General features: G+C 23.6%; 1 protein-coding gene across 2 annotated transcripts in view; it reads left to right on the top strand.

Annotated features, from left to right (window-relative positions):
* Positions 1-16,806, top strand: part of fz (frizzled) — a 180,921-nt gene that overhangs the window by 81,238 nt on the left and 82,877 nt on the right. For both annotated transcript variants that reach the window (XM_065504384.1, XM_065504385.1), the window contains exon 4: positions 26-251. In XM_065504384.1, coding sequence (XP_065360456.1) covers positions 26-251 — 226 coding nt within the window. The remainder of the gene's footprint in view (positions 1-25; positions 252-16,806) is intronic.

Below are 16,806 nucleotides of genomic sequence, written 5' to 3'. Positions count from 1 at the left end.
GTTCATTTTTCAAAATAATTTTTAGGGTCATCGGCAGTCAACAGCTTGTACGGTTCTTTTCATGGCTTTGTATTTTTGTTGTATGGCTGCATTTGCCTGGTGGTCATGTTTGGCATTTGCTTGGTTTTTGGCTGCTGGTTTGAAATGGGGTCACGAAGCCATTGAAAATAAATCACATCTATTTCATCTGGTTGCCTGGGCCATACCAGCTTTACAAACCATCTCGGTGCTGGCATTAGCTAAAGTTGAAGGTGAGTGCAATGCTATTTAACAATTCTTGATAATTAAACATCTTTAAATGGAAACTAGAAAATAAAAACCATAAATTCTAAACTGACATTTGAGCCACACACCAGGGTTTTAGAGGAAAAAGAAAACAAAATAAATAATTTAACACTTGAAAAACGTACTTGTTTTAAACACTGGGTAAAAGTGTAGTTGTTGTTCTTAGTAGTAAGTTCTGGGACGGCTAAACTACAAAAAAAAAAAAAGAATGCTAAAGAAAACGTGACCAGAATTTGTTAAATTCTCACGTTGTTTTGTTTATTTTTTTTTTAAATTCAAAAACAAAAGGGTAAAACTTTGGTGTTAAAAACTAAAGGAAATTATGATAAAAAGAAGGGGAAGTTGGCAGTAAATGTGTAATAATTAAATGACTCATTAGGTAAATATTGTTTTGTTTATAAAATTTATTGGAAACACATTTTAAAATTTTTTTTATTTTTTTTTTCGATTATTTCAACATTCATTATTAATTCTCTGTATTAAGCCTTTAAAAGCGTGACGAATTTTTAATTTATTTTCAACATTCTTTAAACAATATTTAAAAAAATATTTGCATATTTTTTTAAAGTTTTCGTAAAAACATCAGCCTTAAGCTCTTTGCCCACCCCCTCTTCATAGTAAAAATCAGTGAGAACCAAACACGAACCCAAGGTACGAACATTGAGAGCCAATAAAACTCTCATTTAGCTTCACTTTATGTAACAAATGAAACCAATACTTTCTCATTTCATCTTTAAATTGATTTTAAAATTCTCATTTAATTTATGACTCTTTTTGGTTGCCACTGCTTTAAGTACTCCCACACAGTACTTTATTTTGCCTTTTTTGAGTCAATATTTCGTTGTCTAAGTAAATATATATTTTTTTCTTTTTCTTTTTTTTCGGTTGAGTCTCCTTTACCATTTTGTTATGACTCTTTATTATTTACTTTATTAACGTAACAGCACATGACTTTTTTTTAGCCGGAATTTTGACGTTGCCTGAAAATGTGATTTGAATAAAATATTAATAAATGAAGACTTTAACTAGAAAACAGACTACGCTGACTACATTTTGTGCATAAATTTGTGTAAAAAACAAAACTCTGTTAAAAAAGAATTGTTTTAAGGAAAACCTGGGAAAATTCTTGTAAAAATCAATCAGTCTCGAAAAACATTTTTGGGTTATTGGTTTTATGGCAAAATTAAAGGAAAACAAGGAAGAGAACTATATTCGGCTGTGTTTTTATTCGAATCAAGATTAATCGATTAAGTTTTTATTCGATTCAAGATTAATCGATTAAGTTTTAATTCGTTTCAAGGTTAGTCGATTAAGATTTTATTCGTTTCAAGGTTAGTCGATTAAGATTTTATTCGCTTATAAATTAATCGATTAAGTTTTTGTTCGATTCAAGATTAATCGATTAAGTTTTTATTCGATTCAAGATTAATCGATTAAGTTTTTGTTCGATTCAAGATTAATCGATTAAGTTTTTATTCGATTCTAGATTAATCGATTTAGTTTTTAGTCGATTAAAAATTAATCGATTAAGTTTTTATTCGATTCAAAATTAATCATTCAAGTTTTTATTCGCTTCAAAATTAATCGATTAAGTTTTTATTCGCTTCAAAATTAATCGATTAAGTTTTTATTCGATTCAATATTAATCGTTTTAGTTTTTATTCGATTCAAGATTAATCGATTAAGTTCTTATTCGCTTCAAAATTAATCGATTAAATTTTTATTCGATTCCAAATTAATCGATTAAATTTTTATTCGATTCTAGATTAATCGATTAAGTTTTTATTCACTTCAAAATTAATCGATTAAGTTTTTATTCGCTTCAAAATTAATCGATTAAGTTTTTATTCGATTCAAGATTAATCGATCAAGTTTTTATTCGATTCAATATTAATCGATTAAGTTTTTATTCGATACATGAATAATCGGTTAAGCTTTTATTCGATTCAAGATTAATCGATTAAGTTTTTATTTGATTCAATATTAATCGATTAAGTTTTTATTCGATTCCAGATTAATCGATCAAGGTTTTATTTGATTCAATATTAATCGATTAAGTTTTTATTCGATTCCAGATTAATCGATTCAACAATTTTTCGATTCCAGATTAATCGATTAAGTTTTTATTCGACTTCACATTAATCGATTAAGTTTTATTCGCTTCAAGATTAACCGATTAAGTTTTTATTCGGTTCAAGATTAATCGTTTAAGTTGTTATTCGATTCAAGATTTATCGATTAAGGTTTTATTCGATTCCAGATTGATCGATTAAAATGTTTCGATTCAAGATTAATCGATTAAGTTTTTATTCTGTTCCAGATTAATCGATTAAGTTTTTATTCGATACAAGAATAATCGATTAAGCTTTTATTCGATTCAAGATTAATCGATTAAGTTTTTATTCGATTTAAGATGTATCGCTTTAGTTTTTATTCGATTCAGTTTTTTATTCGATTCGGTTTTTTATTCGATTCTAGATTAATCGACTAAGTATTTATTCGATTCAAGATTAATCGATTAAGTTTTTATTCGATTCCAGATTAATCGATTAAGTTTTTATTCGATTCTAGATTAATCGATTTAGTTTTTAGTCGATTCAAAATTAATCGATTAAGTTTTTATTCGATTCTAATTATCAATTAAGTTTTTATTCGCTTCAAAATTAATCGATTAAGTTTTTATTCGATTCAAAATTAATCGATTAAGTTTTTATTCGCTTCAAAATTAATCGATTAAGTTTTTATTCGATTCAAAATTAATCGATTAAGTTTTTATTCGATTCAAGATTAATCCATTAAGTTTTTATTCGATTCAAAATTAATCGATTATGTTTTTATTCGATTCAATATTAATCGGTTTAGTTTTTATTCGATTCAAGATTAATCGATTAAGTTTTTATTCGCTTCAAAATTAATCGATTAAGTTTTTCTTCGATTCAAGATTAATCGATTAAGTTTTTATTCGATTCAATATTAATCGGTTTAGTTTTTATTCGATTCAATATTAATCGGTTTAGTTTTTATTCGATTCAAGATTAATCGATTAATATTTTTTCCGATTCAAAATTAATCGATTAAATTTTAATTCGGTTTTTTTCTCTTTAGAATGTTAATTGAGCTTTTCTTTTAATTTATTATTAAAAACCACTTAATACTAGCAGTATTTGTCTCTCTCTATAAGTACATTAGTGCTCATTTCCTCTAAAATCAATTGAAACAAATTTGTTCTTTTCCATACAATCAATTTTGTTGCCCCATCTAAATACAATGCACTTTATTATTTGTAAAAAATATAGTTATTTAAGGGATTTATGTCTGTTTTAGTTCCCCCCAACCTGCTTCTACCACTACACAATAGATTAAACCAGTGGTCGGCATTTATAGCAACCAGCATCCACCTGAATGTCAACGAATTAAAAAAGCAAAAAAAACAACAGCCATTAACTGGTGGGATTATTACCGCAGGGAAAGAAAGTGCTTTATTTGAATTCATATTTTATGTTCTCTTTATGCCGACCACTGTTTTAAACTAAATTTTCTGTAATAATCTTCTTACAAGCTAAAACAACTTTGCAAGTAAACGTTCAATAGAAGTTTCCGTTACAGCTTTATTGTATTTTAAGAATTTTCTTCATGATTCAGTCACCCTTTTTATTTGCTTTATATTACATTTTCTTTCTTTCTTTCGAAAATAAATTGATTCATAAATGTAGTTATAAGAAAACATTTTGTCCATTATCTGTTTAAAACATCTAAAAATTAGGGATGTTGCTGACTTAAATATCAATTGTATGAAGGTCTAAAGTGGTGGTTGAAATTGTAGTCTGCAATCAGCTTCTTAAAATTAATAAAATAAATGAAATTGCTATTAGAATTAAATAAAATGGAATTTGAGCTTTATAATAAAGGGGGCCCAAAATATAAATGATTTCCTTTTAACAAACCAATGTCTTTAAAAGCAATTGTTCATTGTGCAAATAAAAGATAATTGATTACAAATAATATTTCTAAACCGATGACAAATTTTTGGGGGGACACCAAAAGTTTTGCTCGCAAATTTGTCAAAATACAAATGACAACTATGAACTACGAGTATTTGCAATACCAATTGGAGCGTAATTTGCATTGCGGTGTTCTTTGTAATAAATCTCTTGTCATATCTGAAAAATGTTCTTTTAAATTTGATAAATTTTTAATAAAAAAAAAATTTGTCCCAAATTTGTCATAATTTTTGGGAGCGGCATCGATTTTAGGTGGAAAAATTTAAATGTTTAATTTATTTTAGTGATTTTTATATACCTTAAGTCTTAATAGATTTTTTTGTAATTTTTAAAGAATTTTTCTGTTAAAAAAAATTTGTCCCAAAAATTTTGGGACATTGATTTTTATACCAAAAAAAAAAAGATTTTAATTTCTTTCAATTGTTCATCAATGAATTTGCAGCTACTAGATTTTTATGTTTATTTTTGGATGAATTTTCGAACAAATCCAAAATGTCCCAAAAATTTTGGGACAGACAATGTGTTTTGATTCAGATTTTTAATACTTAATTAATTTAATGTCTATTAAAATAGATTTATTGCTAATTTTTAGAAGATTTTTTTAACAAAAAATTTTGTCCCAAACATTTTGGGACATAATTTGTCAATGTATTTGCATTGCAAATGTGTCCCAAAAATTTTGGGACAAGGACAACTTTTTTCAAACCCTATTTTGTTTTAATGAATTTTAGCCTTTAATTCTGATATTTTCTTGGCTTTGTTTTCATTTAATCCCTCAGCCCCTGAGCTTTATTTTACTTCCAAATAAAACTCATATTTCAAAGCAGCTAAATGCTGCGTAAAGTTATTAAACTGCCAGGAAGTGTTTAAAAAAAGTTTCTCTGCATGGCCTAAAAATAAACATTTATAGATATTTTAACAAACTTTTCAAACATATATTGCAAAATTCACTAATTTACATAAGTACTTTACAGTGCTTAACAAAAATGATAAGACTCTTTTAGAATTTTGGTTAAGTATTAAACGAAATGATGTAAATTTTATGTCCATTTAAGAGCAATAAAATTAACCAATTAAGTTTCTAGACGATTATAAATGAAATGAATGAGTTTTTATTCGATTTTAAATAAATACATTAAGTTTTTATTCGTCTGAAAATTATCCGATTAAATTCTAAATGAATCGATAATTTTTTTTTGGATTTAAAATGAATCATTTAAGTTTTTATACGATTCAAGATTAATCGATTAAGTTTTATTCGATTTGAGATTAATCGATTAAGTTTTATTCGATTTAAGATTAATCGATTAAGTTTTTGTTCGATTCAAGATTAATCAATTTGGTTTTTTTATTCGATTCAATATTAAACGATTAAGTTTTCCTTCATTTCAAGATTAATCGATTAAGTTTTTATTCGAATCAAGATTAATCGATTCAGATTTTATTCGATTCAATATTAAACGATTAAGTTTTTATTCGATTCAAGATTAATCGATTAAGTTTTATTCGATTCAAGATTTATCGATTAAGTTTGTATTCGATTCAAGATTTATCGATTAAGTTTTTATTTGATATGAGATTAATCGATTGAGTTTTCATTTTATTCAAGATTAAGTTTTATTCTATTCACGATTAATCGATTAAGTTTTTATTCGATTCAGGATTAATCGATTAAGTTTTTATTTGATTCAAGATTAATCGATTAAGTTTTTATTCGATTCAAAATTAATCCATTAAGTTTGTATTCGTTGCGAGATTAATCGATTAAGTTTTTATTCGATTAAGTTTTTTGTTCTATTCAAGATTAATCGATTAAGTTTTTATTCAATTCCAGATTAATCGATTCAGTTTTTATTCGATTCAAGATTAATCGATTAAGTTTTTATTCTTTGCAAGATTAATCGAATAAGTTTTTATTCGATTCATGATTAATCGATTAAGTTTTTATTCGATTCAAGATTATTCTATTAAATTTTTATTCGATTCAAGATTAATCGATTCAGTTTTTATTGGATTCAGTTTTTATTGGATTCAAGATTATAATCGATTAAGTTTTTATTCGTTGCAAGATTAATCGATTAAGTTTTTATTCGATTCAAGATTAATCGATTAAGTTTTCATTCGATTCAAGATTAATCGATTAAGTTTTTATTCGTTGCAAGATTAATCGATTCAGTTTTTATTCGATTCAAGATTAATCGATTAAGTTTTTATTCGATTCGAAATTAATCGATTTAGATTTTATTCGATTCAATATTAATCGATTAAGTTTTTGTTCGATTCAAGATTAATCGATTAAGTTTTATTCAATTCAAGATTAATCGTTTAAGTTTTTATTCGATTCTAGATTAATCGATTGAGTTTTTATTTGATTCAATATTAATCGATTGAGTTTTTATTTGTTTCAATATTAATCGATTAAGTCTATATTCCATTCCAATAAGGTTTAATTCTATTCAAGATCAATCGGTTATGGTTTTATTAGTTTCAAGATTAATCGATTAAGATTTTTATTCGATTCAAGATTAATCGATTAAGTTTTTATTCGATACAAGATTAATCGATTAAGATTTTTATTCGATTCAAGATTAATCGATTAAGTTTTAATTTGATTGAAGATTAATCGATTAAGTTTTTATTCTATTTAATATTAATCGATTAAGGTTTTATTCGATTCAAGATCAATCGGTTATGGTTTTATTAGTTTCAAGATTAATCGATTAAGTTTTTATTTGATTCAAGATTGATCGATTATGTTTTTATTCGATTCAATATTAATCGATTAAGTTTTTATTCGATTCAAGATTAAACGAATAAGTTATTATATTATTCACAATTAATCGTTTGAGTTTTTATTCGATTCAAGATTAATCGACTAAGTTTTTATTCGGTTCAAAATTAATCGATTAAGTTTTTATTCGATTCAAGATTAATCGATTAAGTTTTTATACGATTCAAGATTAATCGATTAAATTTTTATTCGATTCAAGATTAATCGATTAAGTTTTTATTGGATTTAAAATTAATCGATTTAGATATTATTCGATTCAAGATTAATCGATTAATTTTGCATTCGATTCAAGATTAATCATTTCACTTTTTATGCAAAAAAATGAAAAAATGATTTTTCGCACTGAAAATTGTTTTTTTTTAAACAAATTTAACATGAAGTGGCTTAGCTTTTTATCTCTCACTGTAAGTGTTTTTGCTTTTTTTTGTTCACTTCCTTCATGCGTGTTTCTTATTTTCCTTCCTGCCTCTTAATATCTAATATTTTTAACGACTTTTTTTCTGCTTGATTTTCATCGTAGGCGTTTCTAAAAGAAGAAAAAAAAAACCTCATAAATAAATATGAATTTTCAAAAGCTGTTTTCCTTTCAGCAACAGCACACAAACAAACAAGCTAAAGTAATATTTGTCGTTTAGCTTGACAAAAGGTCTAACAGCTTTTTTATAATTTTTAAGGAGAAGCAAAAACCTGTGTAGTTTTTACATGAAAGCTTGGGAAATTTGTTAATGATATTTTATTTAATTAAGGAATCGATATAAAAACATGGACACATGAAGAAAAAATTTTCTAAAAATCACACTTAGGCCTTTTGGAAACAAATTTTTTTTTTTTTTCAATTTTGATCACGATTCCTGTGTAACTTAGCAATCAGATAAAAACTCGACTTATAATGGCTTTTAAATAAACTTTAACAAATTTTATTTTTTTTGCACTTAGGCTTTTTAGCTGGCAGGCTAACGAAATTAAATTTAAGTTTTTTCTAGACATCTTGATTCTTTGTAATATCTTTGGAATCAGCAAAAACTTCATTAAATATAGGTAGATGAAGGGCCTTACTCTTTAACAGTTAAAAAAAAATTATAAAAAAATTGCACTTAGTTCTTTTGGTTAGGCAAGGTAACGAAATAAATTTTGTTTTTTTTTTAAATAAATTCAAAAAATCTAATAATTTCCATTTAAATGATACGACAACACACCATATGGATGAGTGTTTGTAAAATGTTTCCTTTAAGGTTTGGTGGAGGCATAAAATTTGTCGATTTTTTTTAAGCTAAAATTTCATACAAAGGAGGGTGTGTATAGAGCAGTGGTCGGCATGAAGAGATTAACGATTATAATAACATGTTAATAACTTTCTGTCTCTGTTGTAAACTCATTTATTATAACAGGTTATTTTTTTTTTTGATCATTTTGAAAAACATTGTTCGGCTCTGCCAGCCGACCACTGCTATAAAGCTGAATTTTTGCAACATGTGTTTGTTTAATATTTTTTACATTATTTGCCATGATCGACGTAAGAGTACCTACTTAGAGCAAGTTAATTTAATAATGTCTACAATAACGTCAAGTATGTTAGGAAAATTAAAAGAAGAGAATTAAACATAAATGGCAATGAAAGTAAAGAAATTACAAAGAAACAGAAATTTGGGTATTTCTGATTTACAGGCTTTAATGTAAAGGAAGATGGGAATATTGTATGATTTAAGTAGAAAATTACACAAAATTCTTTAAAGATTTTTATAACAGAAATCAGAAATGTATAAATTATTGATAAAAATCAATTGTTTACATTATTTACACCATGTCAACAATAGGTAAATAATATAAAATTTCATTCTAAGTAAGTAAATAAAATGAAAACCCTTTAAAAATGCTAGAATTTCAATTATTTACATTGTTTACATGGTGTAAACAATTTGTAAATAATATGAAATTTAAGTGTAAATATCAAAATATAAAGAAAAAGGTTTAAAAAATGCTAAATATTCCATGGTTTACATTATTTACACCATGTCAACAATAGGTAAATAATGTAAAATTTGACAAAAATTTGTTTAACAAAATTGTTTACCAATTCTACGTTATTTACCTATTGTTGACATGGTGTAAATAATATAAATTTTATTTGCTTTAGTTGTTAGTCTTGCTGATATTTAAGTATTTTCATGTAAATTTCATATTATTTACCTATTGTTGACATGATGTAAACAATGTAAACAAAAAAAATTCCATTGGAATTTAATTAGTTGTTTATTATGTTGATATTTTGGTATTTACACTTAAATTTCATATTATTTACCTAATGTTTACACCATGTAAACAATGTAAATAATTGAAATTGTAGCATTTTAAGGGGGTTTTCATGGTATTTGGTTACTTGGAATGAAATTTTTTATTATTTACCTATTGTTGACATGATGTAAATAATGTAAAGAATTGATTTTTGTCAATAATTTATTCATTTTTATGATTTCAGTTATAATTAAAAATCAATATTACTCTATATTAACATTATTTACATGAAGTAAACTTTATGTCAATAATGTAAACAATTGAAATTTTGTTTTTTATTATTTTCCTGATACATATTTTGGTATTTACACTTAAATTTCATATTATTTACATGTTGTTTACACAATGTAAACAATGTAAATAATTGAAAATCTCGCATTTTTAGGGGGTTTTCATGGTATTTAGTTACTTAAAATGAAAAATTTTATTATTTACCTATTGTTGACATGATGTAAACAATGTAAAGAATTGATTTTTGTAATAATTTATGATTTTTTATGATTTCTGTTATAATTAAAAATCAATATTACTCTTTATTAACATTATTTACATGAAGTAAACTTTAAGTCAATAATGTAAACAATTGAAATTTTATTAGTTGTTTATCATTTCCTTGATATTTTGGTATTTACACTTAAATTTCATATTATTTACATGTTGTTTACACCATGTAAACAATGTAAATAATTGAAATTGTAGCATTTTTAAAGGGTTTTCATGGTATTTGGTTACTTGGAATGAAATTTTTTATTATTTACCTATTGTTGACATGGTGTAAATAATGTAAACAAGACATTTTAATGCAATAGGAATGTTTATGACTTTTCTGGACATTAAACAATATTCTCAATTTTTTTACATGACGTAAACAACAATGTAAACAATTGAAATTTTCTTAGGGTTTGCGAAACTTAACATTATTTACTTAATGTAAACATGATGTAAACAATGTAAATTAATCACATAACTAACAATTACATCATCTAAATGATTTCTGTATTAATTAAAAAAGATTTCTTTGGAGATGTAAACAATTTAAAGATTTCTTATTAATAGCATTTTTATAAATTTTTTTTTTCAATTAATAATTATGGTTTTTCTCACTGTTTGGCAAAATAATTGATTTTTGTTGCTGCCTTTTAAATTGCAAAGATTTTTATCTATTTCTTCAAGTAATTAAAAAAAAGTAAATTGTAAATGTTTTTCTCATTTTAAAAAATCAAATAAATACAAAAGCTTTCAAGCAAAACGTTGCAAATTTGTGGCCATAATTAAGTTTTTTTTTTTTTTTAAAAAACTAAAAGACTTTATTTTCATGCTCAATTAAATGTTTAAGCAAAGATTGTAGACATTTTGCAAATTATTTATAAAATAGAGAAGAAAAAATTCAACAACAAATAACAACTTTGTGACAAAATTATGACTTCAAGTCATAAAATGTAAAAAATATATACATTTACTAAAATAAAATAAAAAAAAAACTTACAAACAAAGTGTTGCTGAGATAACTGAAACAAAAACATTTTAACACAAGAAAAAACCAAACAACATTAAATCAACACCCATATAAAGACTTTATTAAGACATTAATTGTCTTTTTCAAGTCAATAAAATGTTTTTGTTTATAATAGGTTTGTTTTGCAAAATAATAAAAAAGCTGGTGTTTTACACACACAAAATTTATATTTAAAAATGTTTTGAAAACATTAATGAAAAATATTATTTATGATTTAGAAGAAAAAAAGCCAGAAGTATTTAACAATTTATTAAACTGGTTGGTAATTAAATGAATAAATAAAATGTAGCCATAAAAATGTATTAATTTTTAAATGTTAATTTTGGCAATTTAACAAGCCTTTTTAAGCATTTTAAGCGTTAAGTAGTAAAACTTAAGAGTGGGCTTTGAAGTAGATTATTAAACAAAATTTAAGTTTAATAAAAAAATTAAAAAAAAAACTAATAAATTATTGATAATTTGAAATATTTACCTAAAATTTCATATAAATTTTAATTGTTTACATTATTTACATCATGTCAACAATAGGTAAATAATAAAAAATAGCATTTAAATATATAAATTAACCTAAAAATTAATTAAATATAATAGAATTGTAATTGTTTACATTGTTTACATCATGTCAACAATAGGTAAATAATATTAAATTCCCTTCTGAATACCAATAAGTCATGAAAATGGTTATAAATGGCATTAATTTCAATAGTTTACATTGTTTACATAATGTCAACAATAGGTAAATAATAAAAAATTTCATTCTATGTAACTAATTACCATGAAAACCCTCTAAAATGTTTAAATTTCAATTATTTACATTGTTTACATTGTGTAAACAATAGGTAAATAATAGGATATTTAAGTGTAAATAACAAAATATCAAGAAAATTATTAACAACTAAAAAAATTTCAATTGTTTACATTATTGACATCAAGTTTACACCATGTAAATAAATTTAATATCGTGTAATATTGATTTTTAATTATAACAGAAATCATAAAAATGCTTAAATTGTTGAAAAATCAATTGATTACATTATTTACACCATGTAAACAATAGGTAAATAATGTAAAATTTCATTCTAAGCAACTAAATACTTCGAAAACCTCCTAAAAATTGTAGAATTTTAATTATTTACATTATTTACATGGTGTAAACAACATGTAAATAATATGAAATTTAAGTGAAAATACCAAAATATGTATGTATCAGGAAAATTATAAAAAACATAATTTCAATTGTTTACATTATTGACATAAAGTTTACTTCATGTAAATAATGTTAATATAGAGTAATATTGATTTTTAGTTATAACAGAAATCATAAAAATGCATAAATTATTGAAAAATCAATTGATTACATTATTTACACCATGTAAACAATAGGTAAATAATGTAAAATTTCATTCTAAGTAACTAAATACTCCGAAAACCTGCTAAAAATTGTAGAATTTTAATTATTTACATTGTTTACATGGTGTAAACAACATGTAAATATTATGAAATTTAAGTGTAAATACCAAAATATGTATCAGAAAAAATATAAAAAACAAAATTTCAATTGTTTACATTGTTGACATAAAGTTTACTTCATGTAAATAATGTTAATAAAGTGTAATATTGATTTTTAATTATAATAAAAATCATAGAAATGCATAAATTATTGAAAACAAAAAATTACATTATTTACACCATGTCAACAATAGGTAAATGATAAAACATTTCATTCTAAGTAACTAAATATCATGAAACCTTATTAAAAAAAACTAGATTTCAATTATTAACATTGTTTACATGGTGTAAATAACATGTAAACAATATGAATTTTAAGTGTAAATACCAAAATAAGTATCAATAAAATTATAAAAAACAAAATTTCAATTGTTTACATTATTGCCATAAAGTTTACTTCATGTAAATAATGTTAATATAGAGTAATATTGATTTTTAATTATAACAAAAATCATAGAAATGCATAAATTATTGAAAAAATCAATTCTTTACATTATTTACATCATGTCAACAATAGGTAAATGATAAAAAATTTCATTCTAAGCAACTAAATACCATGAAACCCCTTTAAAAATGCTAGAATTTCAATTATTTACATTGTTTACATATTGTAAACAACAGGTAAATAATATGAAATTTAAGTGTAAATACCAAAATATGTATCAGGAAAATTATTAACAACAAAATTTGAATTGTTTACATTGTTGACATAAAGTTTACACCATGTAAACAAGGTAAATATAGAGTAATATTGATTTTTAATTATAACAGAAATCTTAAAAATGCATAAATTATTGAAAATCAATTCTTTACATTATTTACATCATGTCAACAATAGGTAAATGATAAAAAATTTCATTCTAAGTAACTAAATACCATGAAACCTTATTAAAAAAAACTAGATTTCAATTATTTACATTGTTTACATGGTGTAAACAATATGAATTTTAAGTGTAAATACCAAAATATATATCAGGAAAATTATAAAAAAACAAAATTTCAATTGTTTACATTATTGACATAAAGTTTACTTCATGTAAATAATGTTATTATAGAGTAATATTGATTTTTAATTATAACAAAAATCTTAAAAATGCATAAATTATTGAGAAAATCAATTCTTTACATTATTTACACCATGTCAACAATAGGTAAATGATAAAAAATTGCATTCTAAGTAACTAAATACCACGAAACCCCTCTAAAAATGCTAAAATTACAATTATTTACATTGTTTACATGGTGTAAACAATAGGTAAACAATATGAAATTTAAGTGTAAATACCAAAATATCAAGGAAATTATAAACAACTAATTAAATTTTAATTGTTTACATTGTTGACATCAAGTTTACACCATGTAAACAATAGAAAAACAGCTTAAATTAGCTGAAAATCCTGTAGAAAGTTATAACAAAACTGGGTAAATATTAAATTTTTTTTAAAATCATGAATAGGGCAGACGTCAGCTTAAGAAAACATCCTCATTTATTGTTTCCAAACAATACCCACAATCATTTAATATTTATTTCATTACACAATGGGCGGTAAATTACCGATAATTATAGATTTGATACTCTAAAAGAAAAAAAATATGTGAAATCAATACTAATCATTATGAAACTGATGATGGTAATGCTGAAAACACACACACAAAAAAATCCTCCCCTAAATGCTAAGGAAACCAATATAATTATAGCATTAAAAAGTTATGTATGAGAGCACCATGAATAGTTGCAATTATGTTTGAATATAATTCTAAGAAATCAAAATATTTATAAAAATACAACTTGAAAATTTTCAAACTAATAACAATAAAAATATAGGGTTGCATTTAATATATATTTTGCCAACCATAAAACGTTCGTTGACAAATAAAGTCAAGATTTTAAATTCATATTTTAAAAGGTGGTGGTAAATTTACAACCCCCCCTCAATTTTGCTTCAAATCTAGAAACTTCATTCTATTGTCACTGAAATTAGCTGGAAAATTTTATGTCACATTTTTGAAAATTTTGTTTTTATTATTCCCAATTGCGCCATAACCATGATTTGAAAAGCAATTTCTGTTTTATTTTATTTTGCCTTCAGCATTAAAGCCTTCAAAATGCATTTTTTGTATTACACACAAAATAGCTAAAAGGATTTTGTGTAATATTTTACAAGAATCATCTTGAAAAAAACCCCTTTTTTGTTAAAGATACATATTTTTTTTGGCGTCAGACGTCTGCCAGACATAAAACTTAACAGACCATCATCATCATCAAGACTAAAAGGATGTTGTTTTGCTAGAATTTGTCATGATTCACGTAGAATATTCAAGGGAGTGATGAAAAACAGGAAAAGCTAAACACATATACATACATACAAGTTTACTTGCAGTCATATGTGATGGAAAACGTGTCCTCGTTTGAAGGCTTTAGCTGAAAATCTTCAAGAATAAATTGAAAAACAATAGTTTTTGTCTCTATTTCGATGAAGAAATAGAGAAACCTTAAGCTGCCAGTTATAAAGACAAGAGTTTTAAGGCAGATTAAAAATAATTTATTTAAATCAATTGGATGCTGTAAATATAAAATTTTAACAAATAATAGTAAATATTAAATAGCAGGCTTCCGGAAATATGTTATAAATAGCAGAGTTGCAAAATAATTTTCTGCAAGTAGCAGATTTCTAGAATATTAACTATAAATAGCAAATTTTCTGAGAATTTACTATAAATAGCAGATTTTCAGAAAATTACTAAATAGCTGATATTCGAAAATTTGCTATAAATAGCAGATTTTAAAAACAAAAATAGCAGATTTTCAGGAAATCTACTAAATAGCAGGTTTAACTATAAATAGCAGATTTTTAAAAAATTAATTTAAATAGCAGATTTTTTGAAAATTTAATATAAATAGCAGATTTTCAGAAAATTTACTATAAATAGCTGATTTTTTGAAAATTTACTATAAAGAGCAGATTTTCAGAAAATTTACTATAAATAGCAGATTTTTTGAAAATTTACTATAAATAGCAGATTTTCAGAAAATTTACTATAAATAGCAGATTTTCAGAAAATTTACTATAAATAGCAGATTTTTTGAAAATTTACTATAAAGAGCAGATTTTTTGAAAATTTAATATAAATAGCAGATTTTTAGAAAATTAACTATAAATAGCAGATTTTTAGAAAATTAACTATAAATAGCAGATTTTATGAAAATTTAATATAAATAGCAGATTTTTAGAAAATTAACTATAAATAGCAGATTTTTTGAAAATTTACTATAAAGAGCAGATTTTTTGAAAATTTAATATAAATAGAAGATTTTTAGTAAATTTACTATAAAGAGCAGATTTTTTGATAATTTAATATAAATAGCAGATTTTTAGAAAATTAACTATAAATAGCAGATTTTTAGAAAATTTACTATAAATAGCAGATTTTTTGAAAATTTACTATAAATAGCTGATATTTAGAAAATTAACTATAAATAGCAGATTTTTAGAAAATTTAATATAAATAGCAGATTTTTTGAAAATTTAATATAAATAGCAGATTTTTAAAAAATTAACTATAAATAGCTGATTTTTAGAAAATTAACTATAAATAGCAGATTTTATGAAAATTTAATATAAATAGCAGATTTTTAGAAAATTACTAAATAGCTGATATTCGAAAATTTGCTATAAATAGCAGATTTTCAGGAAATCTACTAAATAGCAGGCTTAACTATAAATAGCAGATTTTTAATAAATTTACTATAATAGCAGATTTTTAAAAAATTAATTTAAATAGCAGATTTTTTGAAAATTTACTATAAATAGCAGATTTTCAGAAAATTTACTATAAATAGCAGATTTTTTGAAAATTTACTATAAAGAGCAGATTTTTTGAAAATTTAATATAAATAGCAGATTTTTAGAAAATTAACTATAAATAGCAGATTTTTAGAAAATTAACTATAAATAGCAGATTTTTAGAAAATTAACTATAAATAGCAGATTTTTAGAAAATTAACTATAAATAGCAGAATTTTTGAAAATTTAATATAAATAGCAGATTTTTAGAAATTTAACTATAAATACCAGATTTTTTGAAAATTAACTATAAATAGCAGAGTTTTTGAAAATTGAATATAAATAGCAGATTTTTAGAAAATTAACTATAAATAGCAGATTTTTAGAAAATTAACTATAAATAGCAGATTTTTAGAAAATTTACTTAAATAGCTGATTTTTAGAAAATTTACTATAAATAGCAACTTTTTGGAAACTTGACTATAAATAGCAGATTTTTAGTAAATTTACTATAAATAGCTGCTTTTTAGAAAATTAACCATAAATAGCAGATTTTTAGAAAAGTAACTATAAATAGCAACATTTTGGAAACTTGACTACAAATAGCAGATTTTTAGAAAATTAATC

The sequence above is a fragment of the Calliphora vicina genome, chromosome 3 (assembly GCF_958450345.1).
Source record: "Calliphora vicina chromosome 3, idCalVici1.1, whole genome shotgun sequence".
In the NCBI taxonomy this organism is placed as follows: domain Eukaryota; kingdom Metazoa; phylum Arthropoda; class Insecta; order Diptera; family Calliphoridae; genus Calliphora; species Calliphora vicina.
Note: the sequence above shows the minus strand (reverse complement) of the source record. Positions and strands in the feature narration are given on the sequence as shown.